Source organism: Astatotilapia calliptera, chromosome 6 (assembly GCF_964374335.1).
Source record: "Astatotilapia calliptera chromosome 6, fAstCal68.1, whole genome shotgun sequence".
In the NCBI taxonomy this organism is placed as follows: domain Eukaryota; kingdom Metazoa; phylum Chordata; class Actinopteri; order Cichliformes; family Cichlidae; genus Astatotilapia; species Astatotilapia calliptera.
The window spans coordinates 9,256,584-9,277,069 of record NC_137427.1 but is presented as its reverse complement, the minus strand read 5'-3'; the positions used below and the strand labels follow the sequence as shown (position 1 = coordinate 9,277,069).

The 20,486-nt window shown below is 39.3% G+C and overlaps 5 protein-coding genes across 7 annotated transcripts; 3 read left to right on the top strand and 2 right to left on the bottom strand.

The window, feature by feature from the left end:
* Positions 1-28: 28 nt before the first annotated feature.
* On the top strand, positions 29-2,470 carry LOC113023738 (inositol 1,4,5-trisphosphate receptor-interacting protein). The gene is made up of 2 exons (XM_026170078.2): positions 29-165; positions 443-2,470. The coding sequence occupies exon 2, from the start codon at positions 455-457 to the stop codon at positions 2,342-2,344; it is 1,890 nt and encodes a 629-aa protein (XP_026025863.1). The 5' UTR covers positions 29-165; positions 443-454; the 3' UTR covers positions 2,345-2,470.
* Positions 2,354-5,065, bottom strand: zp3c (zona pellucida glycoprotein 3c). Its single transcript, XM_026170079.2, has 8 exons — positions 4,464-5,065; positions 4,285-4,391; positions 4,074-4,177; positions 3,392-3,575; positions 3,191-3,314; positions 3,027-3,115; positions 2,869-2,942; positions 2,354-2,663 (listed from the first exon to the last, which is right to left on the bottom strand). Exons 1-8 carry the CDS (start codon positions 5,013-5,015, stop codon positions 2,497-2,499), a joined length of 1,401 nt encoding a protein of 466 aa, XP_026025864.2. The 5' UTR covers positions 5,016-5,065; the 3' UTR covers positions 2,354-2,496.
* A 1,108-nt stretch (positions 5,066-6,173) lies between these two features.
* LOC113023737 (ras-related protein Rab-40C-like) lies at positions 6,174-12,281 on the top strand. The gene is made up of 6 exons (XM_026170077.2): positions 6,174-6,466; positions 6,568-6,628; positions 7,925-7,985; positions 8,091-8,168; positions 9,170-9,392; positions 10,293-12,281. The coding sequence occupies exons 1-6, from the start codon at positions 6,313-6,315 to the stop codon at positions 10,592-10,594; spliced, it is 879 nt and encodes a 292-aa protein (XP_026025862.1). The 5' UTR covers positions 6,174-6,312; the 3' UTR covers positions 10,595-12,281.
* Positions 12,282-12,719: 438 nt separating this feature from the next.
* Positions 12,720-17,423, top strand: wfikkn1 (WAP, follistatin/kazal, immunoglobulin, kunitz and netrin domain containing 1). 2 transcript variants are annotated; one of them, XM_026170072.2, is made up of 2 exons: positions 12,720-13,810; positions 14,013-17,423. In XM_026170072.2, exons 1-2 carry the CDS (start codon positions 13,550-13,552, stop codon positions 15,429-15,431), a joined length of 1,680 nt encoding a protein of 559 aa, XP_026025857.1. In that variant the 5' UTR covers positions 12,720-13,549; the 3' UTR covers positions 15,432-17,423. The 2 variants fall into 2 exon arrangements, with proteins under 2 accessions (XP_026025857.1, XP_026025856.1); XM_026170071.2 differs by having other exon boundaries at positions 12,722-13,810; positions 13,911-17,423.
* Positions 16,024-20,476, bottom strand: mettl26 (methyltransferase like 26). Of its 2 annotated transcripts, none has more exons than XM_026170076.2 (6): positions 20,102-20,476; positions 19,534-19,696; positions 18,278-18,337; positions 18,105-18,172; positions 16,398-16,476; positions 16,024-16,292 (listed from the first exon to the last, which is right to left on the bottom strand). In XM_026170076.2, exons 1-6 carry the CDS (start codon positions 20,293-20,295, stop codon positions 16,236-16,238), a joined length of 621 nt encoding a protein of 206 aa, XP_026025861.1. In that variant the 5' UTR covers positions 20,296-20,476; the 3' UTR covers positions 16,024-16,235. The 2 variants fall into 2 exon arrangements, with proteins under 2 accessions (XP_026025861.1, XP_080158845.1); XM_080302719.1 differs by having other exon boundaries at positions 19,534-19,741; positions 20,102-20,441.
* Positions 20,477-20,486: the final 10 nt, after the last annotated feature.

The following is a 20,486-nucleotide window of genomic DNA, read 5'->3' as shown; positions in this document are numbered from 1 at the left end:
ACAGCAGAGCACATGGGCAGGGTGTGCAGGAAATAAGTCACAGAAGGCAACCTACATCTAAAATAGGAAGAGATCACAGAACCTGCGGCTGTGCAAGGTTGATCTCTTAGTTCCGTCTGTATACCTATTCAGTGCGTTGCATTATTGAGATAAACATACTTTCTGGTGCGTATTCTTCTTCTCTTTTAATGTCATGTGCAAAAAGTAATCTAGTATTTAGCATATAAAGTAACAACAGAAAGAAATAAGTAAAGAGAGGAAGTTGCTTCGTTCTCTGTTTTCTTGCATCACTGTAAAATTTGCTAGCAGGAACACTGTTTTTGAATTATTTTAATGGATAATTGCAAGGTTTTAGATTCAGTCGTGTTTTGTTTTATTAATCACTAATTAATCACATGCATTTTTATAATTGACTGAATGCTGCCATTTAATTCACTCATAGACAATACTGACGATGCAAGAAACTCTGCTGAGAGTGTTTGTGGTGGGTCTCGGTCTCCTAATGTGTCCAAAGGATGACCCTGGAGTTGAGGAATGGGACGGTATTGTCAACAAGGACATGCAAAGGCATGAAGAGAAGCTGCTGAGAGAGGAAGAGAAACTCGACCAGGAAATGCCACCTGTCAGTGAGAAAATACACACAGACAAAAATGAGACTGAACATGACAGAAACTTTCATGATGAACAGAAGTCTGATCAAAACGTCACTGAAAAAGACAAACTTTTAGAGTCAGAAGGACATGGCAGCAATCATGAATTACTACGGGGCCGATCCACAGCTAAATCAGATCCAAGTGTGCCTAAAAATGATAATGCTGAACCAGAGGCTGCTTTAAAGACATCACAAGATGCTAATGAGCTAAAGGGAAAAGATATCCATACTGACAGCTCTTTTGGAGACCCTGGCAAACCACAGGGGCAGCATGCAAGACCTGAGAAGGAAATATCTAGTTCCAAAGGACAAGACACACCTTTTAAAAATGTCAAGACATCAGAAAATGAAACCTCAGAGAAATCAATTGCAGAATGGGAAAGAGATTACCTCTGGTACATTTGGAACACATTCTCAGTGATTTCCATGATCCGTTTCTGTTGGAAATACCTGAATAGGAATTCCCAAATGACACAAATAGCAGCCTCCCCTGTGACGTGCGCTGCTGATGAAGTGCAGCTACCAGACATCGGCACACTTAACGATTTTTATGCTAAATACGTTCAAGAATCATCTCAAAAGAAGTGGAGGAAGGATGAGTTTCTGGAAGGATTTGCAAATGACCTACTAGATGCTATGAGGACCATATGTGGTAAAAATGGCAGTATGGTGATTGAGGACTTTCAGATGCTCAGTGCCTGTAATATCATTGTCCCTTTGACCCCACCTAAGCCATTTAGTTTTCACATTCAGCTCTGTAACCACAAAGGGAGGGATTTTTCAAATATGCCAGTGTGCGGTCAAATAAAACTTTTGGAAAATAAGAAAACCCAAGATTGCCCCTGTCAGACCTCTGATGCAGATGAGGATATGGTTTGCCTGCTGCATTCTGACCACAATGAGAACGTAAGGACAGAAATTACTGAGGTTTGTGATGGTTTTCTGTGCTCAAAGAACACTCCTTTCTTGTCAAAATCACTGGTCTCCAGATGGTTTCAGAGCACTATAAAACAAGCATGGAGACTGATTTCACACAAGTATGAGTTTGAGCTCAATATTCACTATATTGATGCTCCTGGTGCTCTAGTGATCAGGTTCAAGTCAGGCAAGAAGATCACCTTTAGTATGAATCCCGTGGTTACATTTAATGATGATGCTTATTTTTTCATCACACCTTGGTCCTCAAGTGATGCAGATACTTTCTGGAGACTATCCTTAACCAGCTATGAAGACCATCTCCTAGAACATCTCTCGAAACGCCTGCCTGAAAATGCTTGTCATATTCAAGCACTTGAAATTGCACGTTTCCTTCACAAGAGGCAGACTGCAATGACAGGAAGTAGTGCGCTGAAAGATTTTCATTTCAAAACGGCCCTAATGCATCTGCTTCTCACCACAGACCCAAGACACTGGAACGCAAACTGTGTTGATTCGAGGTTACGAGACTTGCTATCCTTTATAGAAAGAAGCCTTGAGAAAAAGGTACTGAAACACATTCTCATTGGCAGTTCTTTAACTGAGGTTATTGAACTTCCTGCTGAATTAATCAGAGCAAAGCCAGTGAATCTCTTCTATCCTCTTGTGGTACATAACTGCATGTACAGGAACGCTATGATGCATTTCCAGGAGATGCTTAGAAACGCATACATGATGGTTGATGATTACGCAAAATATACTGAAAGAGCAAACTGAACATTTGACGACAGTGCAATTTAGAGTTTTAATTTTCAATTGAACCGTTGACAGTAAACAAGTTGTTGTACATTCATAAATGGCATACTGTGCAGAGTTCAAGAAATAAAGCCGCTATTTTTTAAAACAATTCTGATCATTTAAACATTAAATTATTGGTCCCAATTGTTTAGGAAGTCCTTATGTTTTTCTGTATCTGAGTCATCCAAGTTGAACATGCCAGCATCACGGGACTTCATCTTGGGCTCAGACTTTACATGTTCATCTTCACTGGTCAAGTCAACCATCCAAGAGTGACTTGAGATTATCTTCCTAGAAGCTGGTGGAGGGGGGGAAAAAAAAAAAAAAAAAAAAAAAAAAGTTTAAAATTTTATTTGCTCACATGTGAGACCACTTTCATGCCTTCAGTGTTCTGCAAGACTGTCTGGTTGTCAGTTTGCATCAAAAAGACTTCATTCAACTTGCAATGAGCTAAGCTTAGCTGAGTGAAAAGCTATTGCATCTCATGTAAATTTAAAAATTACCCCTTTGCTGTGGTGGCGAGCAAGTTGATTCACAACAAGCGCACACAGTGTCATACCCGTAGAGCTCTTTCCAGCTAAAACACAAAGCGGGGTCAAAAGATTTGATGATAGCAAGCACAAAAGTAACACCTCGTAGAATTTCAGTTTAGCCAACTCACCTTCCAGTCACTGGATCATAGTTACAAGCCTTCGAATTACGAGTTGGAGTAGGTGACCCCATAAAGATCTCACAGTGCAAGTACTGTTCCTAAAGAGACATTGCATTTAGTGTTTACATAATGCATTTCATGGCATCCATTTCTATACAACCTATTGAGGCTACCTGTGATGAGATCATGGAAGCAGAGTCCTTGAAGATGACAGCTCCCACAGTCAATCTCTGCACCATCTTCGAGCTACCAGTAAGGAACTTTGACTGTAGCATCACCTTGCCATCAATCATACAGCTAGAATTGGAGATCACAGGTTTATCCACTCGCAGCAAGTCACCCCAGTTTTAATTATGATACTGTAAAATTATTACCCATTGTTGTCAACGACTGTATATTTAGGATTTGAGTCTGGGTTGCTGGAAGGGGTCATGAAGCACTTGTTGATGTAGAGCCTTTTATTTCTAGAGCTTGCTGTGGTGTAAAGTACACTGGCCTCAAAGTACATCGACTGTCCCAAGGTGTAGATTTTGGTCCCAGTGACATTATTTCCAGACGCTTTAGTAGGGTGAAAGTGGCAAAGCACAATAAAAGGCAAAAATAAATCAGGCTGCTGCATATGTTTGGCTAACTGAGTGCATTGTGATGAGTTCTGAAAAATGTTTGTGGAACATTTTATCCTTCCCTAAGCTTTCACCAGTATGGATGCTGTTGTAGCTCCATAGTGTACATTTGCATGCCAAAAGACAGGCAGCTGTTATGGTATATGAAATAAACATTTGCTTGAACTTAAGCTTGTCTGTGGTGTACTTTCTATAAAAAAAATTTAAAAAAAAGTCCTTGCACAGAAAGGTTTGTCAAATTTCTATTTCCTCATTCATACCTAGAATTAAAAAGGTTTGGATGCTACTTTCCACTTTGATAGAAGACTTTGGGAGTTTAATATTTAGTGTTACCAGCCATATTTGAAAGTCTTTACTTTAAAACATACTTAAGGCCTACCATTTGAAGAATTCAAATTTTGGACAGCAATGAAATTTAGTCTAGAATGTTTACCATCTACAAGGGTGAGGCTGAACATTCTTTTTTGTTTCAGTGCTCTGAAAACTGTTCCTCCTCGCAGTTTGGGGTGGAAGCCAACTTTGTATGAGTGAAAGAACCTGCAATAGTTAAAATTAATTAATTGGAGACAATTTTAAAATTAAGGACACTTGGCTGATTGAAAGGCTTTCACAATCTTTTTTTTTTTACAAAAAAAAAGTCTTACCTGGGAAACCGACACTGCAGAGGAATTTCAAATGGCATTTCCCTTAAAACTGGAGTGGTTTGTCTGAAGCGGAGAACATTGCTGATGGACAAGTAATCTGCATGACTCTGGAACATAAACATTTCCATTTGGTTTGTCACAGTAAAATATGAAACAAATACATTAGGACATTCACCAACCTCTTTCTTGAATCCACAGCCAGTTACAAAAGAGTAGAGAAAGTAGTAATAGTGCTCATTTTCTTGGTTAACGGGGCATGTACCTAGTTTCAAATATTTGTATGCATCTCTGGATTTGAAGACCCTTTTCCTGATTCTTACATACATTTTATCCACATGGCACAAAATTTCAACCACATTGTCTCTGCCCATTTCTGCTCCTCCAGTTACAGGAGCAGCAGGAGCACTAGCAAGCAATATTTTCCTGGCCCATTCAGGAAGGGGCCTGACTCCCCTTTCTGGCTTGAAAAGCTGCTTTTGGTCATAGGAGGCTGGGACATTGAGATACTTGGGTAACTTCATTGCTTCAGGTGTTGAAAGATCTCCATGTGATGCACTCCTCTTGAGTTGAGGTGCAGAATCTTCCGTTTCATCTTCATCTGCCACTGTCTCCATTTTTTCCTGGTCTAATTCAGGATCTTGCCCAAACACACCATACTCAGCTTTATCTATAAACTGAAAACAGGCAGACCAAAACAGCAGAAATAAAAACCCAGCCTGCATCAGCCCCATTACTATTACTATTACAATTTTAAATTCCAGTGGCTGCCTCACACTGCTGGTCCTTCAACTAATAAAGCAGTGTTTCAGCCAGCTTTTGTATTCTTCAGTTCAGAAAGAATTCACACACCTGCTAGAAATGACAATCAGTGCCAACCAATGAGTGGTGGCCAGCAATAATCAGCTTTTTTTAGTGGAAAGTGGGTGGTGTTAAATTATGCTTCTTCCTAATCCTTTTTGATGTTTTTTATGATGATAATTTTTTTCATATGGTTTGTTTTGTTTGCTTGTGTTTTTTGTTTATTTCTTTTTTATTATTATTTAAACATGGTCAAAATAAAGCGACACATTCAATTACATTTCTCACATTTTCTTTCTGGTTGACAGTTTGACACCATTTTTTTTATTATGTTTTTAATGTTGGTCTGTTGGTGGTTCCCCAAATTGAAAGCTAAATTATACCCACAACCAAATTGTTACATACAGGGAAACGGTGTTCATTTAACTTCTGGCTTCTATTTAGCTTCTGGCTAAATCAACACAGGCTACAACTTAGCAGGAGTTGCCCATGTTCGGTTAATTCATAGTATTCATACAGATGCATATCGTACTTTTTACGAGTCCACATGTTTGGATAATTCATAACCGTATCGTATTTAGGAAATGGTGATTTAAAGTATAATTTTTGTTGTTGTTGTTGTTGTAATTTTATAACTTTAAATCGTGCTAGGATGTGACGCAGTTGATGATGCTGACGCAGTTCCTTACCAGGAAGTTCCAACATAGTACATAGTACAGTACACTGTGGATGTACGTTTTGCTTCAAAGTGGAATACTCCTCGTAGGTATTTTCTTTATAAACAAAGGGAAGAAATCGCCTTTTGATTTTATTAGAGTACATTTATATGTAGGACAAAACAGAGTCGTTTTTGTTTTGTACTTGTAGTTTGTAGTAGAATGCGTTACTGTCGTTTTTGTTAACTGGCTAGCTAACAAGCCAGCTAGCACCCGTGGTTGTTTAGATCAGTTAATATTGACGTTACATCAACAGGAACTAAATTGGGGTTCTAGTGCTAAATCGCGGGGTTGTTTTTCCATTGCATTCAGTGGAATAACGAAATAGCTGCATTTTTCAAAGTGTGTGCGAAGTAAAAGGTAATAGTTAACTTAAATCGTAAGTAGTGCACAAGCTAACTCATTAGCTAAGCCCAGCCGCGGTCGTCTTCCCTTCGGTACCACACTCGGGGACTGCTTGGTTTCTCCAGTGGATGCCTGGTGAGCTTAAAAGGCTCTCTGTAAAGCGGAACCAATGCGTGGGATGATGGGGACTCAGAGTAGTCCTGTCAAGAGCTACGATTATCTCCTGAAATTTCTATTGGTTGGAGACAGCGATGTTGGAAAGGGGGAAATCTTGGACAGCTTGCAAGACGGATCAGTAGAGTCTCCCTATGCGTATAGCAGTGGTAAATATCAATATCGATTTTTCTTTATTATTTTGAGATGACTTTAAAGCCAAATATGACCAACGGTAATGTGATTTGTGTTGGATTATGTGTGATATTAGGAATTGATTACAAGACCACCACAATTCTTTTGGATGGGAGGAGAGTGAAACTTGAGCTATGGTAAGTTTTTAATTTCTTTATTTTTATTATTACTATTTTAACATAAATATATAATATTAAGAATATTAATGAGGAAAAATTATTGAGCAACCCCTCAGTTCTGGCAGTAGTTCTCTAGGCTTTCAGAGGGTCTTTCAAAGTTTTCTTTTAACACTGGCTGCTTTTTCACTCGTGTTTATTCCACTCCTTGTGCCTGCACATTTTTAGAGGAATGTTGTTCTTTGTTTTGTTTTGTGTTTGTTGTTGTTGTTGTTTTGTATGTCAAGCCATTTAAAACTGATTTATGAATCATCCAAGCATTAAAAAGACTTTTAACTAAATGGTTGGACTAATGTTGTCTCCACAACAGACAACTTGCTAAAGAAGTGATTTTAAATTGTATCTTTAACACGTTTTAAAACTAGCAGCCTGTTGCAAAACACACAGAATTTAATCAATTTCTTTAGTAATCTACCAAAAATGCCAAAGAGAATACATTTTGACAAGCATACAGTAGTATTTTTCTCACCAACAAGGTGGTTCCAAAAGTGATTAGATGAAAACCTTGCATATCGGAGCATGTTGTGTAGTACTTCTTTAAAAAATTCAGGAAGTTAAACCAGTGCAGGACAAAACAAGGAGTAGCAGGCCTAAAAAGTATTTTCACCTGATGAACAATATCTGAAAGTTATGTCTTTAAGAAATAAGTAGAAAGCAAAGACCTGACACATCACATGATATATGCATTTGGCCTTTCAGTTGATCCATTTATTTTACACCAAAACCTCTTCTGAAATGGGCTTAGTGGAAGAGTGGCTGTCAGGAAAACAGGGAGATAAAGCTGGTGTGTGCCAAATTACACAAGAACTGCACTAAAAATCAATGCCAACAAGACTCATGGAGGGATTAATGTAGATGTTTTGTTCAAATTGTCATCACCAGTGTGGGATCATGTTGACATAGAAATGAACAAAAGGCAGCCAGCGTCCAAAGACGAGCTTTGGGATGTTCCTAAAAAGCCTGGAGAACTATACCTGAACTAAAGGAATTACAAGAATACTCCCTAAGAGAGTTCAGGCTATGTTTAAGAGTAAAGGTGGTTATGCCAAACGTTGACTTTCAAACTCATTATATTATACACTGTATTTCCATGTATGCACTTTACAAAAAATCACTGCATCCATTTCCCATCTCTCTTGGAAATAAGAGGCATTTCAAGAGTTCTGCAGAGTGTTTTAAGCTGGTAATGGCTGTAGAAATGAACAAACCTGGAGTAGGCCTATTTTTCTAGCTTGTGCTTATGTGCCTCTTCAACAGGGACACATCAGGACAAGGCAGATTCTGCACCATCTTCAGGTCTTACTCTCGTGGAGCACAGGTGACTGGAAAAGCCATTAGAAATATATATATATATATATATATATATTTTCCTTATTGTGGAATTCAATATTTATGTTAATCAATAAATGTTTTTCTTCTACAGGGCATCCTGCTGGTGTATGACATCACGAATGGCTGGTCATTTGATGGCATTGACCGTTGGATCAGAGAAATTGATGAGGTAATTTCCTTCAGCTAATCTCTGGAGTACAAAGAAATACTGGAAGCACATATAGATGCATGATGTCCCCTGTGTGAGAAAATCTTTTTTTAATCTCTGGTACAGAGTGTGTATCAGAGCGCTGTTTATAAACATTTCAGTTTCAGTTATGTAGGCAAATTGTTACAACCTCTTTTAATAGTGTGTACTTTATGTACTGTCTGTTATGCAAGTGCCAGCAACAAACCTTAACCTCAGGCAACTAGGCGCCAAAATTAACTTCACATATATTGGTAATTAAAAAAAAAAGAGAGGCAAATTTAAAAATGAATTTTAGGAAAACGAGCAGCACTGACAAGGCCATCTATCTCAGTCTCTGCATTGATGACGGGTATGACAGCGTAACGTATTTATTTATTAAGTTTTTCAATTGAAGAAAACTTTAATGTAGCTCAAGCTTAAACAAACCAGTATTTCAGCAAAACCATGTGGTAATATAGCGGACGTTTCACAACCCAACTTGACTGATGATACAGCAACGACATCATTACATGATTTTCAGCAAAACCCTGTGGTAATGGGACCGATATTTCACAACTCAACTGGACTGGAGAGAAAGTGACTTGCATTTCAAGCAATTAAAAGAAACCTGGTTTGAAAATACTTTTGAATTTGTGTGTAGATTTTTAAATTATTACCTTGTAAGGGTGGTCCAGAGAGAACCCTTGTTGAAAACCATGTACTTGTTGCCAAATCACAGTTGATGTGGGCAGTTGAGTTAATTATGAGGACCTAGATAATAACGTCTTTAGGTTTTACAATAGATGGATGTCTCCTCGATGGTTCTGTGTAACAAACCATCTGTCTCATTGGTTTGTAAATCTGTGGAACTTCCAGACAGTGTTTTATCCAAGCATGCAAGCAACAGTTAGCCTATCACTGCAGCACCCACTATTAATGTTGGTCCACATGTATCACATTACAGGTCGAGTTTTACAGTGACATTATATTGTTTCCTTCAGCATGCCCCGGGTGTGCCCCGGATTCTTGTGGGAAACCGGCTTCACTTGGCTTTCAAGCGGCAGGTTCCAACGGAGCAGGCACGAGCTTACGCAGAAAAGAACAGCATGACATTCTTCGAGGTCAGTCCGCTCTGCAACTTCAACGTCATCGAGTCCTTCACAGAGCTTTCACGCATCGTGCTGATGAGGCATGGGATGGAGAAATTCTGGAGGCCCAATAGAGGTGAGCTGGTTACGTTACTATATTTTTATTTATTTATTTTTTTCTAACCAGACTTGGGAGAAAACATATTTTGTTTTGTTTTTCTTTGTGTAATAGTTACACAAATCCTTCCAGAAAGGGGATCATGTAGATGCATTGCTGCAAGATTTCTTCTTCTGTTACTCAGATGTGAATAAATCAGTTTCAGTACTGAATCCTGTGTTGAATCCCAGAACATCATACACTGTAGTGGACATCATCATTGTTTGCATTTATACTTGTGTCTGGATTACTTTTTTGATCAAAGGTGAAACTCTGCTTATCGTAGGGACTTGGACCTAATAAATATTAGGTAGCCATTAATTTTCCTCAAAGGCAGAAGAGATAAGACTTAAGAAGTGATCTCTATATTGTCATCTGCAGTCTGCATTTCTGCCAATAGTTTTCATAGCATTTACTGCGGGGTAGTCTCTACTGTGCCCCTACATAAATCAAGCTCGCTCTTTGATAAGAAAACTAAGATTTTTATTTATGTTGTATTTAAAACGCTCTCTATTGTACAGTTTTTGTTTTATTAAATATACTCTCATTTACATAATTAAATTTTATGTAGTTGTTTGTTTGTTTTTTTGAATGTCATGACAACACAAGTGTGTTTTTTCGCAAATGGAGAAAATATAAGATTATTATTTTAAAAGTATTCTTAGTTAAGATACAAATTCTGGGTAAACTACTCAGAATTGTCTGGTTTATGTATGTTCACAGTTTACACTGAAGTTTGCAGGAGTAAAAATCTTTAATTCTATCTCTTGTTACGCAGAATATTCTCTTGCTTAGTAAATTTGATGGATACAATGAAAAACCTTAATAAGTACTGCAGATCTCTGACACGTGCTCATCCATATTCCTGTGTTTCCACAGTCTTCAGTCTGCAAGATCTGTGCTGCCGTTCTATCGTCTCCTGCACACCGGTGCACCTCATTGACAAACTTCCCCTCCCTGTGGCCATCAAGTCCCACCTCAAGTCTTTCTCCATGGCCAATGGCATGAATGCAGTCATGATGCATGGACGCTCTTACTCTGTGGCTAACAGTGCCGCCTCAGGTGGTAGCGGTGGTGGAAGCAAAGCTAACAGCCTGAAGCGCTCAAAGTCCTTCAGGCCTCCACAGAGTCCTCCAAAGAGCTCGTCGTTGTCCCCTAAAGGAAACTGTAAGATATCATAGTGAAAGAGCAGACTGATGGTTCCTCCATAGAGCCAGTGTTAAAAGTGTTGTTGCTCCAAGAGGTCATGAGGCCAGAGAAAAGTACGGAGGCCTGCCAGCAATGGATATAGCTGTGAACTTTCCTTGACCTTTTGGGAACTGACTTGGATGGTTGGTTTCTGTTATCTCTTTCCGCGTGCTGGTGCCATCTTGTGGATGTTCGTTTACCTGTACTCTACTACAGCAACTCACTGTGATCAAGTAGAATAAGATTCCCCTGGGACCAACACATGTGAATCGAGGATTACAACTCACCGGTTAACACTACAAACAAATAGAGGGGCTTCTTTTTTAAGGTTTATTGGTATTTAAAATCTGACTTGAAACTGTAAATACATTACGTGCTCTTGTTTTGTTCTGTGGTGATTGTCTTGGGAAGGAATTTCTTATGCTTGTTTTGTTTTGAATGTTTTGGGGAGACCTGCTTCAGTGTTGTCTATCATTGACATTTTTTTCCAGCCTCAGTTGTCATAACTTATTCAAAATTCACATAGTTTTTAAAATAAGATTGAATGTCATGAGAAAATCTTTTTACAAGCAGCCAAGGGCTTAAAGAGAATTTAGGATTTATTAACTGAGAGATGATGTTAGTCGAGGCATTACTTAATCTGTAAAACTGTCTGAAAAAATTCAAGCCAAGTTGGCTTGTTGGCAAGACTTAAATTTCAGCCCATTGAAATAATCCTGTATCTCCATCACTCATTTTTTCAGACAACTGTTTACTTGCTCTGACATTTTACACCTCTAAAGCTTGTTTTCTTTCTTGGATCACTGCTTAACTGGATTAAACCTTCCAGAGCGTGATCAGTTTTAATCTGTTAACTTATTAAACAATTGCTCTGTGCTCATTAGGAAACCTTGTACAAAAACATGTACAGATTGTTTGCTCATTTTGGGGGTTTAATCTTAAAAAACATTAAACATTTGTGTCTTGGTTCTTAATATTTCATAACTTGTAACGGGCGTTGGTGAGAAGAATCTTTTAATTTGGTTGCTTTGCAGATATTTTATATACATGATATGTATTTCTGAATGTAAAACAGTATTCACCTACATTTCTATGGCCATGTGGTTATATTTGAGATTGTAATAATTGGTGGTTGGAATATTCTTTAGTAGTTTCATACATTTGGTTGCACTTCTGCAGTTTCCCAGCATTGTTAAATGTGTGTGAATACTAGAAGAACTTACAGTCGTTCTTTACAGATGTGCTGTGGATATAATGCGAGCACAATGTAAGGTTGGATAAAGATTTCAGAAAGGATGTTAAGTATTTTAACCATGGCTACTGATATTTTCTTTTATTAATTGAACAATCTAAACAAATATTTTAATTTTGATCTGTACTCTTATTTTTGTTCCACGTTCAAAGAACATTGGTGAATTCCCACTTCAGCATTTTCATGGTTAAATACATGTATTCGGCTAATGGGGGGCCTACAAAAATTGGTGCATGTTTGCTATTGGCTCCTGTTCTATGTGATTTATTGAGACCAGAACAATGGATTAACAACTCTTGGGTGAACATCTAAAGCACTATATGTAAATGTTTGATAATGATTGTTGCTATCAGCGCTGTGTATTGGGATGAAGCCTTAATTCTTATTTTATCTCCATCAAAAACAGTCAAAATAAAGAGTAAAACTAAGTTGCATTTCTATTTTCATTTATTGTGTGCTTTAGATTGGGGGGAAATTTTTCATTCAGACATTTATCAAGTTCACTGTGGGAATTGTGGGAGTATTTTTGTCCTCTTTGTCAGGTCAGAGGCATTAAATCCCGTGGGGGGGTTGAATTGATTAGCTGCTCTCTTGGTATTGGCCAGCTTTGGATATTGGTCTAACATGGCTAGGAGCGCATGAATGCACAGCGGTCAAATGTCACCCAAAGGTTGCAGGGTCATTTCCAATGAAAAGACGAGGGGAGCTGCTTCTCATTGCCCCTGAGCTGGAGCGAGACAAAGATGATTCGCACACAGATGAAAATGTGGCGCTTTATGTCTTCCCACCTGACCGTGGCATCTCTGAACTCCGCGTGAATGAGGGATGGTAGTAAACTGACCCAAGTCTAGACAAGGAGGACGTGAACAACATGTTTTGCGAGACATGATGCGACACGCCCCGTGTTTGGTTTTCACGCTTTCCGCCTTGCGCCACCGACGACTTATTACATTTTTCTCCTTTTCATTTGTGCACGGAACCTGCTTAAATATAACGTGTATAACATCTGAATGTAACTTACAAAAAAGCAAAGAAGAAGAACAATAACCACCGGCTCTCGTGAAATTAAACAGCAAGTTAACCTTTTTCTTTTACAATTGCCATCTCTATAAATTCTGTCTGGACACATTTAACATTGGATTTCTCACCGGAATGTGTATGTCTGTGCACGCATGGTGAGACAGCTTGAAACCACGACTACACGTTTTCTTTGATGTTTTTACAATGTTTGTCCAGTTGCTTAGCGCATAGTGCTGCTTCATAAAAGTTTGAGACACTGGACGACCATGGGGGCGGATAGAGGGACTGCCCTTTCCACCTCCATTCTCACGCTGAAAAGCTGATATTGCGTTGTCCGCTCATTGTGCAGTTCAGCTCGTTTGTCTAGCTGCTCGACAAAACACACGTCGATTTTTCCTCAGTATTGCACAAGTTTTGATTACCAAGGCGAATATTTTACACAGCCTATTATTTATTACTTTGAAACATTTGGGTAATTTAATGTCCAGCGCACGGGAACTCGTGTTGATCATTGGGAATACAACTTTTCTCTCTGCGCAAAGAAAAGTGACTCAGCGCACGTTTACGCACAAAAAGGGCGGACGCATTTGAAAATCGACAATAATCGTATTCCTGTTGTGAAGACCCAAAGTTGGAATGGAATTACTTGGTGGTCTACTCATACAAAAGGTCAAATATGCGTAATTTTCCCCTACAGTTCCTCGCGGATAGCCATATAAAGGGTGCAAATTGCCATAGTGCACCAAACTCAAGCAAAGTACGATGGACACGTGCATATTTGTTGACTCTCCTTTTTTGCGATTTACTCGAGGTCTCTTTGTGTGAAAGTGTGGCAGGAACCAAAGTTGAACACGAAGGATTTTGTCCAAACAAGCTGAACGCTAATCTTTGGGTTGATGCACAAAGCACATGTGAGAGGGAATGCGACATCGATGAGGTGAGTTAATCTATGAATTTTAATTTTATTCATCACAGCATTTTGCGATTTGTTCATTTAAATGTTAAAATGCTTATTGTTTTTTATATTGTACGTTCAGGACTGTGCTGACTTTGAGAAATGCTGCACCAATGTGTGTGGCTTCAACAGTTGTGTTGCTGCTCGTTTCTCTGATGGCACCCCTGCTCTGCCACATGAACAGGGTGAAGGGAACGGTGATGCTACCTCCGCCTCCACAGCTACCTGTGAGGGCTTTATCTGCAGCCAGCAGGGAGCAACCTGTGACATCTGGGATGGACAGCCCATCTGTAAGTGCCAGGATCGGTGTGAGAAGGAACCCAACTTCACCTGTGCATCGGATGGCCTCACCTATTTCAACCGCTGCTATATGGATGCAGAAGCTTGCATCCGGGGGGTGACTCTAACTGTGGTCCCCTGTCGATTCTACCTCGCTGGCCCCCCCACCAGCCCCCTGCCTCAAGACACTACAGTTCACCCAACCCCAACATCCTCCCAGGAGGATCCCATGCCTCCCACGCTGTACTCCAACCCTCACCACCAGTCCATCTATGTTGGAGGCACAGTCAACTTCCACTGCGATGTCATTGGAGTCCCTAGACCAGATGTAACATGGGAAAAGCAAAGTGACCGGCGTGAACGCCTTGTCATGAGGCCTGATCAGATGTATGGCAATGTGGTTATAACCAATATTGGACAGCTAGTAATTTATAACGCCCAGGTTTGGGATACCGGCATCTACACCTGTATAGCACGGAATTCTGCAGGAGTTCTTCGCGCAGACTATCCTCTGTCTGTTATTCGCCGGTCAGATGATGACTTCTCTGAAGATCCTGAGATGCCCATGGGACGGCCTTTCTCTCCAGCAGATTGCCTGGCGGAAGTCGACCTGAGTGTGTGCAGTGGAGAGCGTCATGTTGACTGGTATTATGACAGCAAGCTGGGCTCCTGTGTGACGTTTAGCAGTGGTGGATGCGAAGACAGCCGAAACCGATTTGAGACTTATGAGGAGTGCAAAGCCTCTTGCCAGAGAGAAGACATGGGGATCTGCTCTCTGCCTGCTGTTCAAGGTCCCTGTAAAGCTTGGGAGGCACGCTGGTCCTGGAATTCCATAACAAAACAGTGCCAAGCCTTTGTCTATGGTGGCTGCCATGGGAATGCTAACAACTTCCACACCAAAAAGGAGTGTGAGGCCAACTGCCCGCAACCAAAAAGGAAGCCTTGCAAGACCTGTCGTGTGAAGGGGAAAATGGTGCCCAGCTTATGCCGCAGTGACTTTGCTATTGTGGGCCGACTGACAGAGCTTGTTGAGGATCTGGACTCTGGGTTAGCCCGTTTTAGCTTGGAAGAAGTCTTGAGGGACGAGAAGATGGGCTTGACTTTCTTCAATACCAAACATTTGGAGGTGACTATTGCTAAGATAGACTGGAGCTGTCCCTGTCCCAACATCACTGTTGAGGAAAACCCTTTGCTGGTGATGGGTATGGTGCAGGACGGCATGGCTATCATCCACTCAGACAGCTATGTAAGAGCCATAAATGAACGCAGGCTGAAAAAGCTGCATGATGCTCTGGGTAAAAAGGCCTGTGACACCTTACTATGACTTAGACTCGTTCTGTCCACAGATGGGTTTTAGTGATGTATGTGTTTGAAATGAAGACAAGCATCAGAACTGCAACAGAAAAGCTGATATTTAATAACTATTTATCAAAACAGAGTAGAACAAGTTAAATACTGCATGCTGATGTAGGTATGAGAGTTTTTTTTTTATTCCAACACAGATATAATAACATTCCAGATGTGTTGATTCCCATTGTATTAATACTAATGCTAAATTGCTGTTTTCAAATAGGTTTAAGATTTATTTTCTTATTTGTGAACTTTGCATTGTGAAAACAGCAGCCAAGATAACAGACACACATGTTGATCATGTTGCAAACATCCCTAGCTTGTAATACTAAACAAATAGACATCTGTATTATAATTACCGTACTTTTGCTAATGTTATTTTTTTCTGCTCTTCACTTTAGTTTATCCATCTTTGTTTCATAAAAAATGTCTTTTATTTCATATAAAGTACAGTATATTCTCTTAATCTTTCCCTCTTCAAAGCACTTCTGCTAAGTCAGTTTCACACTTACAAAACAAAAAAAAGAATAGGCCATTGTCTTAAAGAATATATAGCACAAAGGCAATGTGTTTGTGAGATTTATTAATTTAACTCATGTGCAATACATAAGAATATAGGTTATAGGTTTGAGCACAACAGTTTACATTAACTTAGTTAATCTAATACCAGCATGTGTTAAAATGTGGAGAAAACATGATCCGTTTACGGCTCTTGAAAATTTGGCAATGTATCTGAGCTCCAAGTTAAGGCATTTTGACCATCCTGCATCAGGATGCTTCACACCAAACTTTCCTTCCTGAAAAGAAGACATTTGTTGTTTGCTGGCATGTCCACCTGAAAAAAAAATGGCATCAGTAAATCAGTATACTACAAAACTGTTCTCATATTTTGCATGCTGACTTAAGATATGCTGGTTGCTTAAATGGGTTCATTACTTACTATTCTCTCCAGGTACAAACCATTGCTTTGTGCCAGAGAATTGAGGAGCGAGATATCCCTGAGTCCCCATTCTGGGTTTCTGCAAAATTAAACAACATTTTTTAAAATCCCCTGGTCACTTTTGCTTATCTTTATTATGTAATTACAAAAACAATCAAAATTTTTTCTTTGCATGTATTTTGTGAGTTTGGCTTCACAAATTATACAAGTTTATTAATTCTACTGTGTGCTTAAGGAAAAACATTTTCAAAAGACTATGATGATCTTAGTTGATTTTAAATATACTGTGTAAAGCCTTCTATGAGCAAACTGACACAATAATTCAGGCCGTCAAACCGACTCCTTCTCAAGACACTTTGCTCACACAGAAACAATAGACTATCCATGTGTTATTTAGGGCTGCCGCCAAATTTTCACTGTCATCTTCACTATGACAGTAAACCCCCAAAGAATTCCCTTTACTGATATTACGCTATATAACACAGTGTTTCTTCCTGTGTAATAAGTGTTAAATCCTGATTGCTTATGCTTAAAAGGTAGAAAAAATCTATTCTTCTTATTCATAAATCAGTTACAAGTTAATGGTTGTAACAAAAGCAAATTCTGAAAAGAATAATATATATTTTCTCTACTTTTGAGTCCTAAGCAATCTGGATATACCCCTTACTACCAAGAAACAAGAATCCTATTTTTCTGTTGCAGCATGTTACTGGCTCACTACACTATTTTAAACAGAACAGCAGTGCTGTCAGCAGTGTATTTTGTCTCTATCTGGCAAATGAATTACATTCAAAATAAGAGTGTGGGAGGGTGGACAAATTCTGATCCACATCTCTACAAAAGCTGTGCAAATGGAAGAGTTATTCATATTAATAACATGACATCTAACATTTGATTTTTAAATATCACAAATATCAATACTAGTAAGTACAATAAGGGTTCACAATTCACAAATGCAGGTCACACGCACACACATATATATGTATTGTCATTAGACAAGCTTCATATTAAACAGTTTTATATTAAGTGTTGTTTTTGTTGTTTTGATGAAAGAACCTGAAGAACCCATAGAAATCGTCAAATGTTGCGTTTCTTCCCTGGACATCGTCTGCCACACTTTTACTTTACTGTGTTGTCCTCAGTAGATGAAAAACATACTTAAGTGGGTTGAGATTAAGTGAAGGCCTAGCCCACTGAAAAAAAAATCTAACGTCTAACGCAGTATGATCTAATTCATTAACCATTTCCACTGTCAAGTGCTGTCCAATCAGTTTTGTATCGCTTGGATGAATCTGAGACGAGTAGAGCCCTGTACGCTTCAGAATTCATCTGCTACTTGTATCAGCAGTCAGACCATCAACAAACACTTATTTCTGAACATTTAGCTGCATCTCCTTTTACTCTCATCCTCTCTCGTCCACCATTCTTTTGACTGTCAATTATCACACCCTATCTCAGATGCTGTGATGAAAGCAGTGTATTTAAGCAAGAGTGACAGAGTCGCAAATGATGCATGAATTCTGAGCCTTTACTCCTGTTGACCTATAATATCACTGCTCAGGTTTACTTTTCACAGCAGGCTAAAAACCGTGGGCCAACAGGAAATGTTCTGGTAGTTCTGACAGGCAATCCACGACCGAAGCCTCCTCGTAAGATGACTGGCTTAAACAAAACTGTAAAAGAGCCAGAAAATACAGATGCCATTACCTCTGCCGTAGGCTGTAGTCAAAGTCCACATTGCTTTGAGGGACGATCTGACCATTCACTGCATACGGCTGAGAAAAGCAATAAAACATGTCACTATTACACGTTAAGTTTAGACTTGATAATGGCTTGTGATCTATGTCATGTTTTGTGACACCAAACGTTTTGCTACTCACCCCATAAGTCAGTAGAAGGCCCTGAGATTTCAACATTACTCCAGCCCCTCTGAATAAACCCTAAGAGAAGATAACATCTTAAGAACCACATCGCAGGCAGGAGGACATTTTGTTTTTGGTTTCTGTTTTATTGAAATAAGTGAGGCAGATATTGTGCAGAAGCAGGCTTAAAGTGATTATCTGAAGAGTTGTGGTGCAAGCATACTTCAGTTGGTATTATTTACACTTATGGCACCATAAATATCAGGGCCAATGAGTACAATGTCAAGCCAAACGAGGTGAATTTTATAGTAGAAATAGCAAATTATTGATCTAAAACAATCACAAAATGAAGCAAAACAGTTTTGCTGCTACAGCTTTAATCATAACTGAACCTCACTTCATAGTAGCCAGTTACAGCTAACGTCAATGTGTTGTGCGGCTGGTATGTATGAGATTGAGAGCCTTCTACATTTAGGTTACTATTACACCACTCGTGGTCACAGGGGTCTCTTTTCAACAAAGGTTACAAAGAGGCAGTTTAAGCAAATATGAAAAATGTCTTGACTATGTTAGCAATTTAGGCTTCTCCTTTCAGGAATTGTGCTGAGTTTCTTTAGTAGAAATGTGTTTATATATGCATTTGAAAAGGACAAAATACATCGATATTACTACTACTACTAATAATAAAGGAATCAACCACATTTTAACTTATGATCCTTTTGTAGGTCCATAGGATTAAATTATAAATCCATATGACCACAGCAGGTCCCTAAGGTCATGTCATCAGGACCTGTTGGATGTGCATCATACAAGGCTGAGAACTAAAGGAAGCAGAGCTTTTGTAACGGTGACTCTGGAACTCTCCCTCTGAGCCTGAGATCTGTGGACTCAGGGATCTCTATTAAAAACAGCTAAAAACTCATAGTTTTTAACTTGATTTTGAGTAACTGTTTGTTTTAATGTTTTAGCATTTTTTGTTATTTTGTTATTTTGAAAGGTGCTTTCTTATAAACCCAGAGACAACAGTTCACTTAAGTGGTGAACAGGCTGAAAAATCATCAAAATCCCAGACCCCTATTTTTTTAATTAAGAGAAATAATAAAATATTCAAGTTGAATATCAGTGGAAAACGAGATGGCATTATCAAACGTTTCTTTGTTTTGTTTTTTTCTCTTCATAAGTCATATCACTCCATTTTCCCCTTAGTCCTCCATGCCTATAGTAGTGGCTCCATGCCACACAGTTTGAGAGAACCACTGAATCAGCAGTCCTACCTCTGTACAAGCCAAAGGAGAAATATGGATCATGTTGATGTTGAGCACCAGGTCGAGGCTCTCTGGCTGGATTCCTCCCCAGTATTGATAGGGCAGAGAAGCATCCAGGTGGATGGCAGGCTTCACATTGTTCAGCCGGTAGCGGGCTCTATATGCTTCTATACTAATGGAAACAAAAGACATTATGGGAACCCTCCAGGCCATCATTCTGGAGCAGGTAGAGTGGTATTAGAAAGACGAAGCATAAAACTTTCCATCAGATAAGAACTGCTGTGAAAACACAATTAATTAATTAATTATAATTTCCTGCATTAGATCAGATCAGAGAAACTTTATTGACCCGAGGAGAAATATGAGTTCTCATTCAACATACAACAAAACAATCGTATATAAAAAGTACGATTATAAACACAGATATAAATAGATGAATAAAAAACAGATATAAATATAAGAGATAAATATTAACACTAACGTTTCTTGGATATTAACAGCTAATATAGGTGCACAGATGTCCCAGTATATTATCTGTATTTCATAGTTTATACGCATGCACACATCTCTTGTTTACCTGACTATAGACTGGCGATCATACTCAGATGGCTGCCAGGTTATATTCGGCAGGGCCTGAGCAAAGTGTGTGACATGCTGCCCAGTACCGGAGGAGATCTCCAGAGCCAGCAGGGGTCTCCCGGTGTGCACACTATCCCGGAGCACCGCCAGGATGGGCTCCTTGTTCCTTTCCGCGGCGGCGGCGCTCAGCATCGTGCCAAACCCCGGGTATAACAGTCGACTTATACGGCGTAGTTTATGAAACCACTCCAGCAGGTCGGCGTAACGTTACAGCAGACTGAGTCACTCAATTCACCACCCCCGAATGTTTTGCTTTTCGACCGAAAATGGTCTAGTTCCGCATGTCCTCACGTGACTGATCTCCCATCCAATAAGAACACGGG